The sequence below is a fragment of the Alligator mississippiensis genome, chromosome 8 (assembly GCF_030867095.1).
Source record: "Alligator mississippiensis isolate rAllMis1 chromosome 8, rAllMis1, whole genome shotgun sequence".
Classification (NCBI taxonomy): Eukaryota; Metazoa; Chordata; order Crocodylia; family Alligatoridae; genus Alligator; species Alligator mississippiensis.
Genome location: NC_081831.1, coordinates 37283875 through 37303047, shown reverse-complemented (window position 1 = coordinate 37303047; position 19173 = coordinate 37283875). Strand labels below are relative to the sequence as shown.

The 19173-nt window shown below is 51.8% G+C and overlaps 1 protein-coding gene across 1 annotated transcript; it reads right to left on the bottom strand.

Annotated features, from left to right (window-relative positions):
- Window positions 1-560: 560 nt before the first annotated feature.
- On the bottom strand, window positions 561-16802 carry BMP15 (bone morphogenetic protein 15). The gene is made up of 2 exons (XM_006268153.4): window positions 6199-16802; window positions 561-3222 (listed from the first exon to the last, which is right to left on the bottom strand). The coding sequence occupies exons 1-2, from the start codon at window positions 6524-6526 to the stop codon at window positions 2372-2374; spliced, it is 1179 nt and encodes a 392-aa protein (XP_006268215.1). The 5' UTR covers window positions 6527-16802; the 3' UTR covers window positions 561-2371.
- Between the last annotated feature and the right edge of the window lie 2371 nt (window positions 16803-19173).

Genomic DNA, 19173 nt, shown 5'->3' with positions numbered 1-19173 from the left:
AATGCGGTGTGCAGGTCTAGAGCCATCCAAACATGAAGCATGGCTTTGGATCAAAGGTTTGTGGCTTGGCACCCTGCCTCCATGGGAAGGTGGGTAGATGTGCCACTGGCCAGTCACTTTACATCTCCTCTGTGGGGTCATTGCCCCTTCCTTAAGGAGGTGGCAGGACTAAGATATGTAACAAATTAGTTTTGCTCCATACCTCATGCGAGAGCCAGGCTCCCCATGTTTCAGCACTGCCCGACCTCTTGGATGGTGCAGACTAGTATGTGCACTAGTTGCCTCCAGGAGGAAGGCAAGACCAGAAAAGCTAGTCTACTAGCACCCTACTGCTTGCAAACTTGTCCTATGGCACAGGATGACTGAGAACTGAATGGCTGCCTGGGCCACCACATGAGGAGACAAAGGTTTCTTGAGCTTTTTTGAATAGGCTCCTTCCAAACCAAGCTTGATCTCCCCTCTTCCTTCCTTGGCTACAGAGGCCTCTCCTACCCAGGAGTCTACTTCATGCAGTGGTCCCAAGGGACTTGGATGAGATCAAGAAAACAGATGGGCTGCAGTTTTCTTTAGCAAAACAAACCAGTTTATTTACACAATACACTTAAATACAGAATATAATAAATAGAAAATATTCAGGTCGTAACCAATTCATGTAGTTACAGCACACAACAATACAGGCCGAGCAAGGGAAAAGAAAAAGGAAGAAAAAAAAAAAAAAAAAAGAAAAAGAGAAAATCACCACTTTAGGCAGAGAAGCAAACACAAGTTCAGTGTAGCAGGAAGCAGGTAAGTTGGTGCAGCAGAAGACAGAGGAGGGCTCTCACGGAACATGTCCCCAGGTCCTGCTACTAAAGTGCGACAAGCCCGGGGGGGGGGGGAGGGTGGAAAATCTAGGTTGAAAAAGACTAAAAATAAATCACCCAAGCAGGTTTGGGGAGTGACTGTTTTCTGTTTTCATGGTGTACCCAAAGAACAACCCATACGCCGTTAGGGATGGGTCATTCCCCAACTACCCCAGCAGACTGACATCAGCCCAAGTTTGGAGGCCCCTTCACAGCCAGTCCCTAGCACTTGGAGTTCTTGTCTTGACTCTATTGCTTAAAGAAAGAAGTTCAGAGCACCCCCTGCAATGTGTTCTTTGTTTCCTAGACACAGACTTAAGAACTTCAGCCCAGAGATCACAGGGCTTTGAAATGGGAACCTTCCTGATCCTGAGCTCCCATCCTACCTCCAGATCTCTTCTGCCAGCCCCTTGCTCACACAGCCCAACAAGTCACTGATGCAGACTACATGGTTATTTATTTGGACAGTTCAGAAGTACATGTGATCTACTGGGGTTGGCAGATCATGCCAGAGCTAGGGGAAAACCGGAGTATGAACTAGAAAAATACAGACAGCAACACAGGACAGTACCTGCTGAAACTCAAGTCATAGGGAAGCCCTTCATATACCAAAAGGCCCAAGCAGAACGTGCAATTGCTGGGGAAAGGTACACATGAGGGAACCTCGGAGCACTAGAGCCAGTTTGCATGACTCCTTGCTCATTTGGGTGCCATTTTCCTGCAGAAGGAGCTTGCCTCTTCATTCCAAGATCTCCTGTGATAGAGGCCTGGGCTCCTGGCATTTCACCCATCACCATTCTAGATAATGCCAAACAAAAGAAAGAGTAGTACATTGCTATCAGTTAGATTTCCCTGGGTATGAAAGGGTGCTCCTTAATTCTTATCTGGCAGTCACAAAGAACCCAGCTTTTCCTGTAGCAGACAGGCCCATCCTACTTAAGAAATGGAAGTGTAAAGAGCATCAGACAGAAGCCCAGCTGACAAACAGCATCCTCTCCACATGCCAGTCCATCTCCCCTCCAAAAGCAGAGCCACTGGAACTTGTGCTTCCAGTCAGTTCCCATAAAGCTCCCCACATTGCCAGCAGGGAGGAGAGTACCCCAAAAAACAAAAGAAAAAAAAAGTCACAGTCCCTCAGCTCAGGGCTCAGCATGCTCTTTTCTTTAAAAACCTGCTATTTGCATAAAAATCCACTTGTAAAACATCCCCAGTCAGTGTCCGTTGTGCAATGGAAGATGGAGGGGAAAAGGATCAAGAGAGAGAAGATGGACCAACTTCCTTAAAAAAAGAAAACAAAAACAAAAACTTGGATTCCATTTGATGTGGCTGTCAGAAAAAAATGCAAAGAAGATAGCCTGTTTAGAGGCATGCAGAATAAACATGCTCAGAAAGCTGGGCAATTGGCTCACAAGAGAGGGTGAAGTTGGAGGCACCAGGTCTGGTTGGCCCCCTCCCCCAAGAGAGGATCAAAGCTTCAGGTAATATGTTACTGTCAGTAGACATAGAGCCCTCAATAGCTGAACCATTAACTATCTGCAGGTACAGGACTCTGCTATCATGTCTTCATACTCTTTGTAGAGGATGCTGCCGTTCTGCTCAATCATCAGGACGCTGATGGGGCTGTATTTATAGGGCACACAGGAAGGCCGGGGCACACTCTGGTCCACCAGCTCATTAATGAAGTTCTGTACAATGGCATGATTTGGCGAGTTGTAGCCATAGCGTAGGATTCGGGGGCAGTTGCCCTTGCAGTACTTGGGGTTGTAGCGGTGGGGGGCGATAATCCAGTGGTCCCAGCCCAGCTGAGCAAAACTGACACGGAAGGAGTGCAAAGAACACTCATCTTTCTCATTACTGTTCTTCTGGAGGTAGCTGGGCAGATCCAGGACAATGTTGCCTGCCTGGCGCACCTTGCGAGTCCGCACAGTCCCAGATGGAGTCTCTTCCGAGGAAGCTTTCCCTAGTTTGGCCTGGAGGCCTTTCCGGGTGTCATTCAAGTAGAGCAAAAGGAAGGGGTCATTCAGGGAAACAGTCCCATCCCAGCCTCCTTCCAATCCCAGCCTGGTGCACATGTGACTGAGGCTGAGTAACTGGCTTTTCTTGGTGTCCCAGGCCCATGGCTGAAGGTGAGAGGTGATGTCCATTTCTACCCAGCCGTTCTTCCTAGGGAGGATGGTGTTGTTCCTCGTGTCTCTCTGAGGTAAGACAGGGTTGAGAGGGAGCTTTGGATCGCCATCTTTTCTAGACAGCTCAACTGTGCACAGAACCTGAGCATGAGCTGTTGACAGAGTCTCTGAGTAAACTACAGCAACTTTTACCAGGTGCTCCACCTCAGGATGGACTTTCAGGTGGTAGTCAAGGGTCTGTGTGCGCCAGGGGCCTGCAGAGGGAAGAGGAGATGGAATTAGTTTTTTGCCTTATTTTTGGGGAAACAAAAACCACCTTAGCTTTAAAGTTTTCTTACGAGACATTCAGATGCTCCTGTCTGGTAGTTTCCTGAGCTTACTCATCAAGCCTCACCCCCCCCCCCCCCCCCCCCCGGAGATAACTCAGCACCTCCCCAGGCTTTTCTTGCACCCTCCACTATTTATCTATTGTCCAAGGCCCCTCTTAAGATGAGTCCACATTGCTTCTCCTTCTCCATGATAGAGGAAGAAAGGATCTACAGAAAACTCTTCTTCCCCCATTTCAATTCAGTTACCACTCCGGCTTTATTTTTAAAGAAAGATTTACAGACAAAACAGGTTCACACCAGGAGATAGAACCAGAGGGAAGCAATTTCTTCATTGGAGGAGTTTCACATGCATTGTCAGAACTTGTTTTGGTTAGTCCCTGTGATTCAAATATTCAAAAGAATGAAAAAACTTGATCTTTATGCAAGTATTTTGGAAACTGGAGAGGGCCCCCAAAGAACCCCCCAGAAAGAAGGAGCTGACAATCTTCCTGAATTCCAGCCTGTTTATACTTCAGAAAGAGTAAGAGACCATGAAACAAGCTATTCTACCCTTGACTCCCCATCCCTAAAGATTTTGATGATTTCCAAATGGATAGGAGGTTCAAGAGAGGCCCCAAGTTTAGATGGAAAGCCCCAGACAGGCAGACTAGAGTACCAGAGGGTCCTGTACAGGGCTGACTGAAGGAGCAGAGACAAAGGAAGAGGGAATTTCCCCATCAGCACCATACAAATCAGTGACAAAGCTGGGGAAGATCCTAGGCATCAGAGGACATCAGTTTTCCCCTTAAGGAATGATGAATCGCCCTCATCTTGTGGCAGTTCCTCCCCACCACAGGGCACCATGCCAAGGCTTGCCTCACTTGTCAATGACTGATATCCACATGCAAAAGGCTTGTATGAGTGTCTAAAGGTTAGAGTACAGTGACCTCAGGTGTCCATGATTCCATCCACCAATTTGCCAGGGACAGACTATGCAACCTTGGCCATTTCACCCTTGGGTTTCATTTCTATCTCTGAGAACAGGCCATTAACACCTCCATGATAACAGCATTTGAGACACCTGTAAGGTACTCCAGGTGTCCTCTACAGGAGGGGTGCAGCCCGTCAATCCTATCCTTTTATTAAGGGCCTGGGAAAGATTGCTGCTGCTATCTGACACTTCTGTGAAGGGAACTGCAAGATGTTTGCCAAATGGCTTGAGCTGCCTGCACAAGTGAGAGCTGTAGTCTTTTACAGCTGCAGCCAAGCCATTGCAATTACATAGTGCTCAGGCCTTGTAAACAGAAGCCATCCACCCCCCCTATAGTTTCCTTATGGCTATCCACTGAGAGTCACTGGCTACTAATGGGAAGTGCTGTCACTGCCCATGTTGTGTCTGTCCCTAAATAACTGAACGGTGTTTTGCAAGTCAGCAAGTCCATTGCTCAGGAGTTTGCTCTGCTACTGAGGCTGGTGCCAGCCAGGTCTTCATACAGCACAGGACTGGACTCCATATAGTCATCCCCAGTAACGGATATGGAGAGAACCCCCGACCAGGCATCTAGACAAATTTAAAAGCAGGCACATCTAACAACAGAGTCAATAGCTACTCCAACTGGGCAGGACTTGTACTGAGGCCTTGATTCTCCACAGAGCTGGGTATCCACAGCAGTACTCAGCAAAAGCTGCAACTCAACCTAGCTGGCCACTAGGCCACTACTGCTTTCACCTTGGACTTAAAGCCCACGCTTTGTGAACAGGAGTCCTCAGTAAGAGGGATGGCTTTTACAGCCCTGTTACAATACCCTTCCCAACCACATGGTTGGCTTAGACTGGACTGCCTGCCAAGAGTTAAAGCAGCTGCTCCTCACAGCAAGACCTCCTACAGACAGAGCCTTCATTGAATGTCAGGGGAGGTCAAGGCCAGGAGGGTCTGGTTATGTTTCTACAGGGCTACAGAAGGGCTGCCTCTCCAGAGGCCTCAAGTGCTCCAACAGACTGGAACACAAGTACTCCAAAGGCAGCTTTCCTTTGTCTCCAATTTTAGTGGAACACAGTTTGGAGGTTCAAGTCCCTCAGCAGAATGGGTCTCTGACCAAAGCTCAGGAAGGCTTGGAAGCAGACAGCAACTCTATGCACTCTTCAGTGAAGTTTGGCAGCAGAGAGGGGACAGAGCAAGGAGCAGAATCCACCCCTGTTCCCCACAGCTTGGTACAATTCCCATAGCTATCACACAGTCTGCAGCCAGCTAGAAGCACAAAGGTGGGGCTTCCTGAATCTAGCCTGTCACTAGCACAGCCTTCTTCAGGCATTGGTGCCATTAGCTGTAGGCAAGTGCCTCTACACTAGAGGGAGGCCAAGTGTTGCCATACCTAGAAGGGGCAGCAGCACTCATGTTCCAGGCCAGTGCAACATGACAAGTCATTCTGGAGTGAGAGGAGAGAAAGAGGTCTCTTTATTCATCCAGCCCCAGACCTCCTCTTGCTTCAGTTTTGCATTGCAAGACCCAGAACAACAACAGGCTTTTGCCTTTAGCAATATTAGGTTACATTACATGCATAAAGAGCCATTGGCAAAACACAGTAGCAGAGCTCATGCAGTTATTCCAATGCATACAGCACCCATAGATCAGAAGAGCAAGTGCCTACAGCACAGGCTTGCGGGTACTAGAGGAAGCTACCAAGAAGCCGATGCCTCCTGGGTGCCACCTCCTATAGGCAGAGTCAGGGTTACAGTAGAAGGGAAACAGCCCGACACTCCCTGTCTGACTCAGCAATTCTCCCCCCATTTATTCTGGGGTCCCTTATCCCCTTGGTCATAGGGCAGCCCCATCCTTCTCCAGCTTTTCCCACTCCTAGCACCATATGGCCCCCAGGGGCACCAAGCTCTGTTCCCTGCTTTCCCCACTGCTCAGCAACTCACTTGCTCCAGACTGCTTCCTCTTGCCCGAGGGCCTGACCAGGCGCACAGCATTGGTGTCCAGTCGATAGTCCTGGCGGGGTCGCCCATTGTGGTCAGCAAAGCTCCGGTACAGGTTGAGCATGTAGCGCAATGGCTGCCCACCAGTCATTTTCTTCAGGCGACCCTGGGGCCAGGCGGTGGGAGCCTGCTCCATCAACTCCTGGATGAGGGGCATGGGAGGTGTCCCAGCCAGGGCACCCAGCTCCTTCTCCTCCTCACCCCAGCTCAGCTCCAAGGAAAACAGCACAGCAAAGAGCAACAAACCCCAGAGGGAGCAGAGAGAGCCCATTGCACTCAGAGCTGGGGAGCAGGATGGGGTGCTAGGACTGTGGCAGCAGGGAGGCTTTGGGGGCAGTTGTTAGGAGATCCCCCAAACAGCTAGAAACATCCTCCTTCTCCTCCACAGGAAGGTAGAAGCTTTCTCCCTAGCACTGGCTGACTCCCAGGGTCCTTCCTCTGCTTTCACTCAGCTGTTCTCATGCTGGTCCCTGCAGCCACTTGCTGGTCAAAGGAATCAGGCAATGTAGCTCTCTGCTCCTCACTAGCACTAAAGGAAACCCTTCAGGATTAAAACTCAGCCCCTAGGAACCTAGTGCTAGGTGCTCCTCTGACTGCAGCATAAAAACTTCACTGGCCTGGGGTGGGGGCAGAGCAAGACAAGCTCTCAGCAAGGGGAAGCAACTTTAAAATACCAAGGAAATCCCTTGAGCAACAGCAATTGCAGCCCCCACCCCTTCCTCTCTGACCTTGTCCAGTGGGGTGAGAGGTCTTGGCCCCCATGCCCCATTTTAAAGGCACAGGGGTAATCAACATTTAAAGGGACAGGAGCTTGTGGTGCACACTCATCTCCAGTTGAAGTAGAGGGCCTGGGGGAAGGACAGACAGACAGATAGTCTGGGTGTTCTCTGCTGGTTGCCATGACCTGTGGCTAATGTATCAGGACCCACCTGGATGTTAGCCACAGTGCTAACAGTGTGTGTCTGGGAGGAGAGGTAGAAATGCCTGCATCTGCACCAGCATAGGCTCTCAGGCCACCCAGAGCTCCTTGGTGCTCTGCTGCTACAGCACACCTCAATGAGTGGGGAGCATGGGGGGGGGGGGGGGTGCAGCTGGCCTGGTGGGGATCATGGGGCTGAGGAGAGATTGTGGAACACCTTGGGCTCCTCTACATGCTACTGCTCCAAGGCTTTCCCAGTGCTTGGCAGCCTGGTGTCCGGAGACCTGGCTGCAGTTCCCAGGGTCTGCAGCAGAACTGCCATGCAACCAAGGCAAAGTCATTTACTCCCTGCCACCTTGCCTCACTGTTCCTGTCTGAGGTAGAAGGGAGGCCATCCTGAGCTGCTTTGAGAGCTGCGGAGGCTGAGTGCAGCTGAATGTTATTAGAAGGGAAACTGAGGTGAGAGGGGATGTGACTTAGCCAAGCATGTTCAGAGCTGGCAACAGAGAGAGCCCAGTGCACCTGGTTCCCAATCTCTTTGCTCCAACCAACAGGTGAAGCTGTCAGCCACTTCCCCACCTTGCTGCAGGTCACACGGGATGCTGCCTCCTCACTCAGGTCCCAGACCTGACCAGACTGGGCTGCTGCCAGGAGATGGGGTAGAAAGGTTTTCACCCAGATACCCACTTCTCCTGAGCCACCTGGCACCTGCAGCCCAGCAGCCACAGCCTAATTTGGGCTTCCCACACCATGGTTGGAGCTCGTCCTCTGCAGTGAGCTTTGGGAGAAAGGGTGAACAGGACTCCTCCTGGGCAGCGGGGTCCAGTGATCTGAGCCAGAGCTTGGGAACCCAGTCTCCTGCTTTCAGTTCCCAGCCCTACTGCTGACCCTCCTGGACAAGCTCTGTGTCTCTGGTTCCCTTCCCCCCAGGGGAGTGGAGGCATGACTGAAGGCTAGATTACTAGCCACACTGCTCCCAGGCCACCTGAGCCCTAAATGAAGCCTCCTTCCCATGCTGTGGAGCTGAGGATACTGCCATGGCCCTCACACTTTGGGAGATGGACGAAGAGCCATGGAAGGCAACACCAGTGGAAAGGGCTTCTCCCCCTTCCTCTCCCACCAATCTCTTCTTCCTGCTCAGCTCCCCTCAGATAAATATATTAGATGCCCCCATCCAGGGCATCTCAATCCTGGCCCTGTAGCTGCCAGTGCAAACTACCCCTTTCAGGTTGAGGCAGAGCTTCCTCCTCATTGCCAGCCAGCAGCCTGAGGGTGAATAGCTCTAGGTGACAGTCCCTGGGCCCCGAGCATGTCAGCAGAACCAGAATCTCTGAAGGCGTCTCCTGATGCCATCATGCACTGTGCTCACTGGGTCTGTGGGAACGGAGCTGTGCTTCCTGCAGTCAGGCCCAAGCACAGCTCCTTAGGCACTACCCTTCAAGCCTGGCCCTCTGATCAGGGAAGGGAAGGCCTGTCTGTAGGAGACTTTCATCTTTGTGACCATGTGGGTTCACGTCAGTGTTTCTCCAGAAGAGGTCACTGTCAGTCTTTCCTTCAGCTTTGCACTGGCTCTGCGCCTTGGGCTCTTTGTGTGCAGGGAATAGGAAGAGATGTCCTCCTTTCTTTTACAAGTCACCAGGACAGCCAGAAGACTGAAAAGACATCACCCAAATCCCTTAGGCTTTGGCTGGGTTCTGGTGTGCAATTTCACTGCCTCAGTCTGTGACAGAGGATGGAAATTATTCCAAAAGTGCTTCTCAGAGGAGCTGGAAGCTCCAAGTGTTTTCCCACCTGATAAGTGTTTTCCCACCGTATGCCCCATATCATGGACCTTTATGAAAACACTGGACTGAGTGACATACCTGAGGCTAGAGATGAAGTCAATAGCATTGCTGAGAACTGAACCCAGATGTCCAGGGATGAACCCCAGAAATGAACTGCATGCATTAGGCTGTGCCTAGCTTTTAAGGCCCAAAGCTGTCACTGTGACCATCTATCTCAACAGAGCTCCCATGCAGCGCCATCCCCAGAATCCACCAACAACTCCTGTGCCCAGCTCAGAACTCCTGTCCTAGTTGGAAGTGGCCTTTTATTCTCCAAGTGATGAATAGCTCACAGCATCCCTAATCCCAGTGGTTAACTCCCCACAAAATGTGGCTAGGACTGCACCTGCCGGTTGGTCTGATGTCAATGAACATGAGTGGGTCAGCCCCAGGGGAGTCGGTGGCAAGGCACCAGCTGATGCCGGGGCTGCACTCAGAGTCTCTCTGGGGTAGATATGTGCTTGGCTCTGCTGAACTGGTCCAAAAGTGGAGGGTGCTGAATAGTCAGCTGCAGTGTCCTACACTTAAAAAAAAAAAAGAATTTTTTTGTGTTCCAAGCCAAATCAGCCAAATCAATTCTAAACCTGTAAGTCAGTCAAGAACCATAAGTGGCCCTACTACCAGCAAATATCCTCTACCCCCACCTAGGGCTTCAGATGTTTCCAAATCATTTGGCAGGCATCCTACATGCAGACCCCAAGCTGGATGCCCCTGAGTTTTGCTTGCCCTCAGCCATATGGCCGCAGGAGGAAGCTAGGAAGGAATCTCCCATTTCCATAAAGTGGGCATAAAGCCAAGATTGTCCCACTCAAGCAGCAACTATGAGGTTAACTATATATATATACTGAACTCCCTTACAGCAATGCAGGTAATATATATATATATATTATCTGCATCGCTGTAAGGGAGTTCAGTGTCTGTATCTGTGTGGGGAGGGGCTGCAGGTACCAGACAGACTGGGCCTATGCCTCTGGGCAGTTAGGGTGGGAGATATCATGGCTTAGCAAAAGTTAACAGGAGGTCTGCCTGAGAATGGGCAGCTTGAGGAGGACAGAGACTATCAGTGCCTCACAACCCTGAGCTCTGCCCCCACACCCTGGGACCTGAGCCACCCTACAGCTGCCTGGGATCTGCAGCACTCCATGCAAGTCCAGCCTTTGGTTTCCCACACACTCAGCTCTTACCTGCCAGCACTCAAATGCTACAGACAGGAGTTATGAGGAGCTGTGCGGAGAGGCTGCATTTCAGTGGGAGAACTGTTGCTGACTGAAGGAAGGTAAGAGTATATGTGTGTGCAGGGGCTCTGTGAGGGGTTTGTAGATATGAGGTTGGGTGCAAATACAGTCTAAAAGGCTGTGTGCGTACCATGAGTGTATCAGTGCTGTTTGGGGGTCTGCGTGAGGGGTGGTGTTTAGAATTCAGGGATATGCATATGGGTAGGGTTAATGGATGTATGGATAGACCCTTGAGCTGTGTATGTGTGTGTGTGTGCTCAGCGGGCATGTAGGCACTGTGTGAGGGGTGGTGTGTTTAGAGTTCAGGGGTGTGTATGTGTGTAGGGCCTGAGGTTGTGCCTGTTTGATGAGTGTGCAGGTACTGTGTAGGGGTAGGCACACGTGTGTGCATGCTCACATGGTATTTTCCTGCTGAGAAAATCTCAGAGCCCCTCCTGCTGGCTGACCCTGAGCTCTCAGGCCCCCATTGACCTGGGAGAGGGCTGAGACCACCTCTCCCTGCACTGAGCTCTTTGCTGCCTGTGTGCTGTTGGGGCCACCCATACTATGGCTGGGCAGGCTACTCTGGGCAGAAGTGCTGCCAGGCCAAGCAGTGTGTATTGCTGTGAGGGATGTGCTGTTGCACTGTTTGCTGCGGGCAAACAAACACATCACCAGAGCCATAAAGCATGGGGAGCATGGAGCTGAGCCAAGCACCTGCTTTCTCACATTCAACCCCCTCTCCAGCACAGCAGCCTCTTGGTGCTATGAGTCATGGCATTGAAGAGGCTGACCCCAGATCCCCAACCCCTAAGCTCCTGAGCTCTGTGTTGGCTTGGACATGAGTTCAGGGATCCAGTTACTTCTTCCTAAGGACTTGTGTGACAGGCTAGCTGGTAATGATTTAGCCATGGGGTTTTGAAAGGGTAAAAGATAAATGGAGGGCTTGGAATTCCCTTTCCTCACCAATCAGGCCCCAGAGACTCACCCTCCATGTCCCCTGATTGGCCCCTTGGGTCACCTGGAGAGGGATAAAAGGGGCAACACAGCTGACTCAAGGGAGACTAGCAAGGGACCATGAGGAAGGAGTTTCAAAGAGCTGGCAAGAGCTGGGCCAGTGGGGTGGGAGCAATTGCCCCAGAAGAGCCTGAAGGAGTGAGACCTGCAGGCAGCAGTTGGACCCTCAGCAGCACGGCGTGCGGCCGGCAGGAGAGACTCCCTACTGGGCTCCAGGATCCCCCTACGAGAGGCTGTGGCCAGCAGGAGAGGCTCCCCAGCTCCAGCAAGGATCTGAGCAGTGACCTCAGTGGTTCCAGCTCTGCTTCCAGCTCCTCCAATAAGAGGCCAGGAAGCTCGATGTGAGGCAGCAGCTCCTGGAAGGTCAAGACCCCTAGCAGCTTGGAGCAGTACGAGCGCTTGTGGCTTTGTGATATAGTTTCTGCCTACCACATGGAGATCCAGCTACGATGACTTGGGGTGAGTGAAGTGACAGGGAGACATTCTTGTTGCAGTGGAAAGGGATCATTGTGTTTTCTCTCTTTCCCCCCCCCCTCCAGGTACCTAGGCTCTATATTTCTTGTTAATTGACATTTTGTATTTTGTGCCTTTTATATTTTGACAACCAGTATTGTTTGTTCTGCTGTTTGTGTTTTAGATTAACCTTGTCTTTTGTCAACTGGATGAATATGTCTGTGATTGTAAGTGTCTAACCTTTATTGAATCCTGCCCCCTTGGGGCGTTGTAGTGTCCCCTATACCCCCTGGTTTATGCCTGTTATGTTCCCACTACTGTTTTCTTATTAAAAGGTATATGGTTAAGTCCCCATTGGTGATCTGGCTCTGCTCTATAGGGGAAGGAGGGGCTCTACACCTCCCACAGTGCTTGTGCACCTGCTCTGATCCCTTCAGTTGGAGAGGGGGTACATCTTGGAGTACTGCCCAGGTTACACTTTCAAGTACAGGACAGTGCTTTCCACCCTGTTTTCCAGAGAGGGGCTGTGGCACAGCACAGGTTGTGTCTGTCCCTTTAAGGGCTTGAACAGGCTGCAGATCAGCCTGCAGGTGAGAGCAGACCCAATCAGGAGTATTACATGGCACCCTGGAGGCTGCCTGATTGGTGTAGGGCTAGGCATTTGGGGTATAAGACAGGCCCTGAGAGCAGAGCTGGGCAATTGCAACTGGGGAGCTGAAGGATGAGCATCTTCTGGCTGGAGTACTGCTGCTCCCAGAACACCTGGAGGTCAAGAGTAGGAAGTATAAGGATGGAGGAGGTTCCTGGTCCTGGGGCATAACCTGAAACTACACCCTGCTGGGGGTTGGATGGTGTGGTGGGGCTGTCTGTGGCAGGGCAGTCTCCAGGAAATGCTATACCTGTGCCTCCCCAGCGAAGGGCAAATATGGGATGCTGGAAAGCCTGAGCCCCTGCTGCCTTGTGGGTGACCCTGTGGAGGGGAAAGGCTAGGAGAGCGCACCCTAGCAGAAGAACAGGGTCAAGGCCTTCAGGACATGAGGCCTACAAGGCCCAGTGAGGGGGTGGAGTAGTGGGCCTCCTGATGGGTGGATTGAGAGCCAGAGGCTGCGTAGAGTAGGGTCAATGGGGGGGCCTGAAGGACTGTGCTTAGGCTGGCCGGAGTAGAGGCCCAGTAAGGGGCAGAGAGAGAATGAACCCAGTGAGGGTGGAACAGCGGGCTCAGGAGGGGTCTGGAGTAACTATGTAGTCCATGAGCTCAGAAGGTGAACCTGTATGGGAGAGGGCTAGCTGCCAAGAACCTACCTATAAAACCTCAACTGGTCAATGCTGGGGCCAGGACCAGGATGATCAAAGGGCAAGGACACCCACTATGAGGGACAGCCAGAGCTAGAGGCTTGGAGTCCAACTGGCCTAGAGGTGAGACCAGGGCCTGTGAGGCCAAAGGTCCTGCAGGGGGCCACTGTGAAAAGGAAAGGCGTCTAAGGGGGTTTGCAGTCCAATATGAGGGTGGAGGTTAGGCCGCCTGAGTAGGAGGGATCCAGGGTAGGGTCCAAATATTCAGTCTGAAATATAGTGGGGTCCCAGTGTGGGGCCAGAGCCATATAGTGATGCCACCTGCAAGGCATGGGACACGGTGTAGGGATGGTACAGAGCTGTTTATTATGCCCTTGGCATTGGGGTATTAAATGGGCAGCCTCCTGCCTAGGAACAACTTTTCAATTTCATCAAAGGCGTGGCAGGAAAGTTGGGTGGGTAGACTGCCCTAGACAGGTGATCCAACCAAAGGTTGGACTGGCCTCAAGACAGCCCCCTGTCACCGGGGCACAAAGCTTAGGTCCATTGCTTGCCCAGTGAATAAGTGGCAGTCTTGAAAATAAGAGAACCCTGGAGTCCTGGCTGGGTGTCTTTGCCTCCCATCTGTTAATCATGCTCCCTCCCTCTGAAGAGTGTTTAGATCCCCTGAGGTTCTCCCCCTCCCATGTGAGTTAGGGCAAACTTCCTGAAGCATTGCCAGTGCTGGCTACCATTGTCACATCTAGGAGTGAATGGCCACCAGAACAGCATTGGGGTATCCTCCCCACTCAACTGCTTTAGTGATTGGCACATAGACCCACTGGCCCCAGGGACCCACTGGCCTATAAGAGCACTTCAGCAGCCTCAGAAATAGGGCAAATATATGCAAGTGTCTTAAAACACCCCTAAATCCTATTTGTGTTGGTGTCACTTTCACATTAGCCTTCCCCTGCACAGCCCCTTCAGCACAAAGACTCACACCCAGAGCCTGTCAGGGTCAGGGAAAGATTCCACGAGGGTGGCACTGGTCAGAAATGTGGGTCTTAGAACCACTCAGGCATTTCCAGGGGTAGGGCTGAAGTTGATAGATAGCCAAGGTCACTGCCCCTTCTCATGAATTATCAGAGAAGATTTTCTGTTCTGGGATTAATAATAATGCTGGGAGATAACTTCCGGTGCCTTCTCTGTGGCCAGGGTTTCTTAATGGCGTTGCTAGGGCTAGGGTAGCAAGGGCACTGAGTTAGCAAAATAACAGCTGAAGGTTGCAATAGGAGACTGAGTGCAATGCCAGAAGATCATACCTTTGCTATATGGACCCACACGTGCAAGTCTGAGCTTTCTGTAGTCTAGAGTCATGCCAAAGGCTGCCCCAGTCTGCCCTGTTGTAAATGAGTACCCAGTTGTTCAGGGGGGTGAAGCTTCAAAGGCAAGCAGATGTAATGCTACCCACATCAGTACCTTATGCACTATTGGCTACAGACATTAGTATGCATTAATCATGGTGACCTAAGGGGCCACTAAGCTTCGGGTGAGCTCTGGAACTTGGGTTGTTTAACAGGAGTGTAACAGAGCAGCAGGAGCTGGACAGAGACTTGTGAGCATCCGTGGCTTTTCTATAAATTCTTCAGCACCATGAGAGCACACTTGGCCAATGTAACCCTCATTCAAAATGCTACATCACCCACAAGATCTCACTGGCTCATCATAGGATGAGATGCTAGTATCCAGCAGTCCTGGGATCCTTGCCCTTCTCTGTGACCTGGCTCCCTTGCAGGGGTGGAATACTTTTGACTACAAACTAATGGCCAGAGTCTTGGCTGAGCATTTTAAGTCTGTTATAGAAGTACTGATATATGAGGACCAGGCATGCATGGTGACAGATCCATAATGCCCTGATGGAGCTGTGAGATGCACTACAGTACGAACGGGAGAGGAGACAGAACATCGGCATACTGAACCTCAACTTGGAGAAGGCCTATGACCGGGTATCCCATCACTTCCTACTGGAGATGCTGAAAAAGATGGGAGTTCCCACAAGCTTTGTCACCTGGATAAAGGGCACTGTACACCAATATGAGCAGCAGGGTACTGGTGAATGGGTCCCCCCTGACAGCCGTAATTGCAGTAGAATTTCTGCTCTCCCTGATTCTGTTTATTTGCACAATGGAACCACTGGCACAGCGGCTCAGGCTGACCCTAGGATCAGTGGTATGAAGATTCCTGAGAGCAGTGGGGAAGATATGAAAGTCCTTGTGTACGTGGATGACTTGAACTTCATATGCAGGGACAAGGGGTTGGTGGAAAGAGTGCTACAACACACCCAGGTATATGGAGCAGCCGCAGGGGGCAAATTCAATGTGAGCAAAAGCACCTGCCTAGTTCTGGGTAAGCTCAGGGACCTGTCGGCCCCCAGGGTTTCCATCCCCCGCGAGGGGGTAAAGATCCTCAGGGTGGAGTTTGACCCAGAACTGACAGGGCAGAGGGCATGGGAAAAGACAAAGGCCAAGGCCAGATAAACTGGGGCTATGTCAATGGGAGGGAGGTGGTGAGTAGCGCTGATGAAGGCAGTGTTACTGCCAATACTTCTACACACCACCCTAGTTTTCTTTCCCTCGGAACAACTTGTTTGCAGAATCCAAAAAACCATGTGTGGTTTTTCTTTCTTTTGCAACTCCATGTGGGAGAAAGTGGTGAGGGACCAAGCTTTACAAAGCAAAATGGTTCAGAGGCAGAGGAATGCCAGATATCCTTCTCTTCCTCTGGGCCAAGTACATGAGTCAGGTTTGCAAACTGGCAATGTCGTTGGAATCTAAAACAGCCAGCTTTGTTCAGATTTTTGCAGGGCAGCTGCTGAAACAGTAGCAGGTGCACACGATAACCAATGGAAGCCCATGGGCCATGGTGTCCCCATGGTTCTACAAGGTCCTGAAATGCTTCTGGGAGAAAAACAAACTGTACAATATGACCCTAGTGACCCTGGTGAACCACTGCAAGATACAGGAGGTGGTAAGGACAAGAGACATCACATCGCCCATGGACTTACTACCTGGTGACAGCTGCCAGGCTGTGTGGAAGTGAATCTTCCACAAGCACCTGCAGAAGGAGCACAGAGACCTGAACTAGCAGGCAGCCCACCAGGCACTCCCCATACAGGCATGGAGAAACAGTGCAGGGCAGAGAGGTCCACAGAACTGCCTGAGGAGGACCTGCTGCTGGCAGGCAGAAACAATTGACAACCTCTTCTGGGACTGCTCATATGCCAGAGAGGTGTGGCAGAAAGTATGTGCACTCCTCGTGGTGGTGACAGGTTTCAGAACCTTGACCAATTAGGCAGTTGTCTATGGGCACTTGACCAAACAGCAAGGGGCCCTGACAACCCGATTTGACCAGTTCATCTCCTGCTTCAGGTATGCCCTATGGAAAGCCAGGAACCCACTCATAAACAGGCACTTGGACCCCACAGTCAAGGACTGTACTAAAATAAGGCTGAGTGAAATGTACTGGTACTACAGGAAGACAGAAGAGGATGATGGGAAAGGAAGGGCAGACCTCATATGGTGGAGAGGGGTCTGGCATAGACTTGTCAGAGACAAACCCTCTTAAGAGAACAAGTGAAAGCAATGGAATGGTGATGGCTGCACAGGTGTGTGGTGCAATCTGTGTATCAGGACTAAAATAATTTAACTGTCAAGTGTGTTTTGGTCTGCCAAGTGAACCACAGTGGTCACTTGATGGGTTGTTAGAGGTACAGTGAGTGGACAGCCCAGCTCAGCCCCCTTTGTATTCCAAGGGCGACCCCAATCCTGCCCAAAGTGGGCCACAACTCTTTGCAATGTTCCATCCCCTTTATTTTTTTTTAAAAAGGGGAAGAAACATTGCAAAGAGTTGTGGCCTACTTTGGGCAGGACTGGGGTCTCCCTTGGAATACAACGGGGGCTGAGCTGGCTCTGGCTCTCAGGGAGCTCTATGATACAGCCAGAGCTAAATGGAGTCACAAAAACTCCCCAAGCCACCAAATAGCATGGCCCAACCTAGCCTGTGTTCTGCCATGCCTGTGTTCGTGGGTCTGCCTCTGGAGCCAGAAGAGGCCGGATATGGTCTAGAAGGATTTTGGCCAGACACCAAGAACTGTTATCAGTCCACAGAACTGAAACGCCCTGGCCAGACATGAGGGGCCTGGCTCAGTTCTTCACACTTAGCTGAGAGGACCTTTGTGTGGCTTCTTCTCCTTATGGAACACTTTTCCCAGCTGCAGCAAAGTGAAAGAGACTGCAGAGATGACTCCAGGATATGTGCATAGGCAGGTGCTATCAGGCCAGGTCCCCAGTCTATTTAGGTGTCTAGTTCTTACCTGAATTCTCCTTGATTTCAATGGAATTTGGGGTCCTAAATAGCTTCTGGCTATGGCCTTGGCCATGAGATTGATCACTAGCTCTAAGCTTGTTGCCATCTGGCTGTCCCATGTCCATACAGGGCTCTTGGAGAGGCAGGCTGGATGGAATCATTGTCATGGAGAGGAATGTATCAGGAGATATGAGTCCAGCCCAGCCTTGGAACATGGCATGTCAGGGGGGCAGAGTTCTCAGGGTGATGACACAGACATCAGCTCACTCTAGCGCATGCTGTTATCCCCACACTCCCAGAAGCAGCACAGAGTAGGGCGATGCAAAGCTTCAGTAGCCAATTCGATTCGGAGGAGATTTGGCCTGATTTGGCGACCAAATCTCCAAATCTGAATCAATTCAGGAGACCCATTAAAAGGTCCAAATTGAATCAAAAGCCTCCAAATCGATTCGGAAAAGATTTGGCGCTGATTTGGAGATTCAGCCATAGACTAAACAGGCAGCAGTCCTCAAGGACGCAGGACACAGCTGCCTCCAACTGGTAAGTCTGTTGTGGAGGGGGGAAGGAAGGGCTGTGTGTGGGGGGCGAGGGACAGATAAACGCCCCCACAGCAAGGGAGGGATTGGGGCTGGGGCTAGGACAAGCTGCCCAGCCAAGGTGTGGGGGCCGGTGCAGGACTAAGGGCAGGGGGGCTCCCACCACTGTGAGCTGCCACGAGTCACTGGTCTGGGACAGCACGGGAGTGGGTGTGTGCCCAGGATCTGTGCGGGGTGGGCTGGGCCGGGCTGAGCTCTGGGAGGCTAGCTGGGCTGTGCTCTGAAGGGTGGGTGGAGCCAGGGCTGTGCTCCAGGCTGCGGCTGGGGCTAGCTGGGGGGTATGGGGGTTCTGCAACAACCCAAAAATTCCCCATAGCTCCTGCCACCAGCCTGCCCCAATCCGGGTGGCCACCCCCATGCCCTGCCCTGCCAGCTGGGGCGAAGCTGTGGCTTGTCTGGGAAGCGCAGGAAGGCTGGGTGAGCAGCAGGAGGGCATAGCTCCCACTCCCAGTGCCTTCCGCCCAGAGTGAGCCACACCTGCGTTGCACCCCCCTCCCCCCGCCACAACTGGGTAAGTGGCAGCAGGACATAGCCTCTGCTCCCAGTGCTACAGCACCTGCATCCCATGGCCCTCCCCACCCCCGCCCCTCCCTGGCTGGGCAAGTGGCGGCAGGGCAGAGCCGAGCCCCTGCTCCCAGTGCCTTCCACCACCCATCTGGAATGCAGCCCAGCCCAGACCACCCCACGCAGATCCAGGGGCACATGCCCACTCCCATGCCCTCCTGGATCAGCGGCACGCAGTGGCATGCAGTGGTGGGGGCCTTTCTCCCCAAATTCCCCTCCACCCCGGCTGGGCAGCTTGTCCCGGCCCCAATCCCTCCCTCGCTGTAGTGGGGTTGATCTGCCCCCTCCCCCACACTCCTTCCTTCTCTGCTTTGCTCACCACTACAGACTTACCAGCTGGAGGCAGCTGTGTCCAGTGTCCTCAAGGACTGCTGTCTGCTTAGTCTATGGCCGAATCCCTGAATTGGCGCTGAATCTTCAAGTCTGGTTCGGCCAAATCAAGTCAGGACAGTGACTCGAATCACTGAATCAAATCACTGTCCCTCTGAATGGGTCAACTCATAATCTGAATCGAATACTTGTTGCTTTGCCCAGGCCTAATACAGAGCACGTTGCAGCCTTGTACACAGGTGGTAAATGTTTAACACTGCTACACAGGCCTGTGTAACTTCTCTTAGCACTTGTTACTGGAGCCACTGGCCCCTAGGGCCATTCTCCTGTCTGGTTTTGCTAAAGAGCTGGAACAAAGCAAGGGC

Excerpts from the sequence above, each read along its gene's own strand:
- BMP15 (XM_006268153.4), bottom strand. The coding sequence starts at position 6,526 with ATGGGCTCTCTCTGCTCCCTCTGGGGTTTGTTGCTCTTTGCTGTGCTG. Across the intron at positions 3,223-6,198 it reads GAGGAAGCAGTCTGGAGCAA|GCCCCTGGCGCACACAGACC; the intron begins GTGAGTTGCTGA and ends TTCCCTCTGCAG.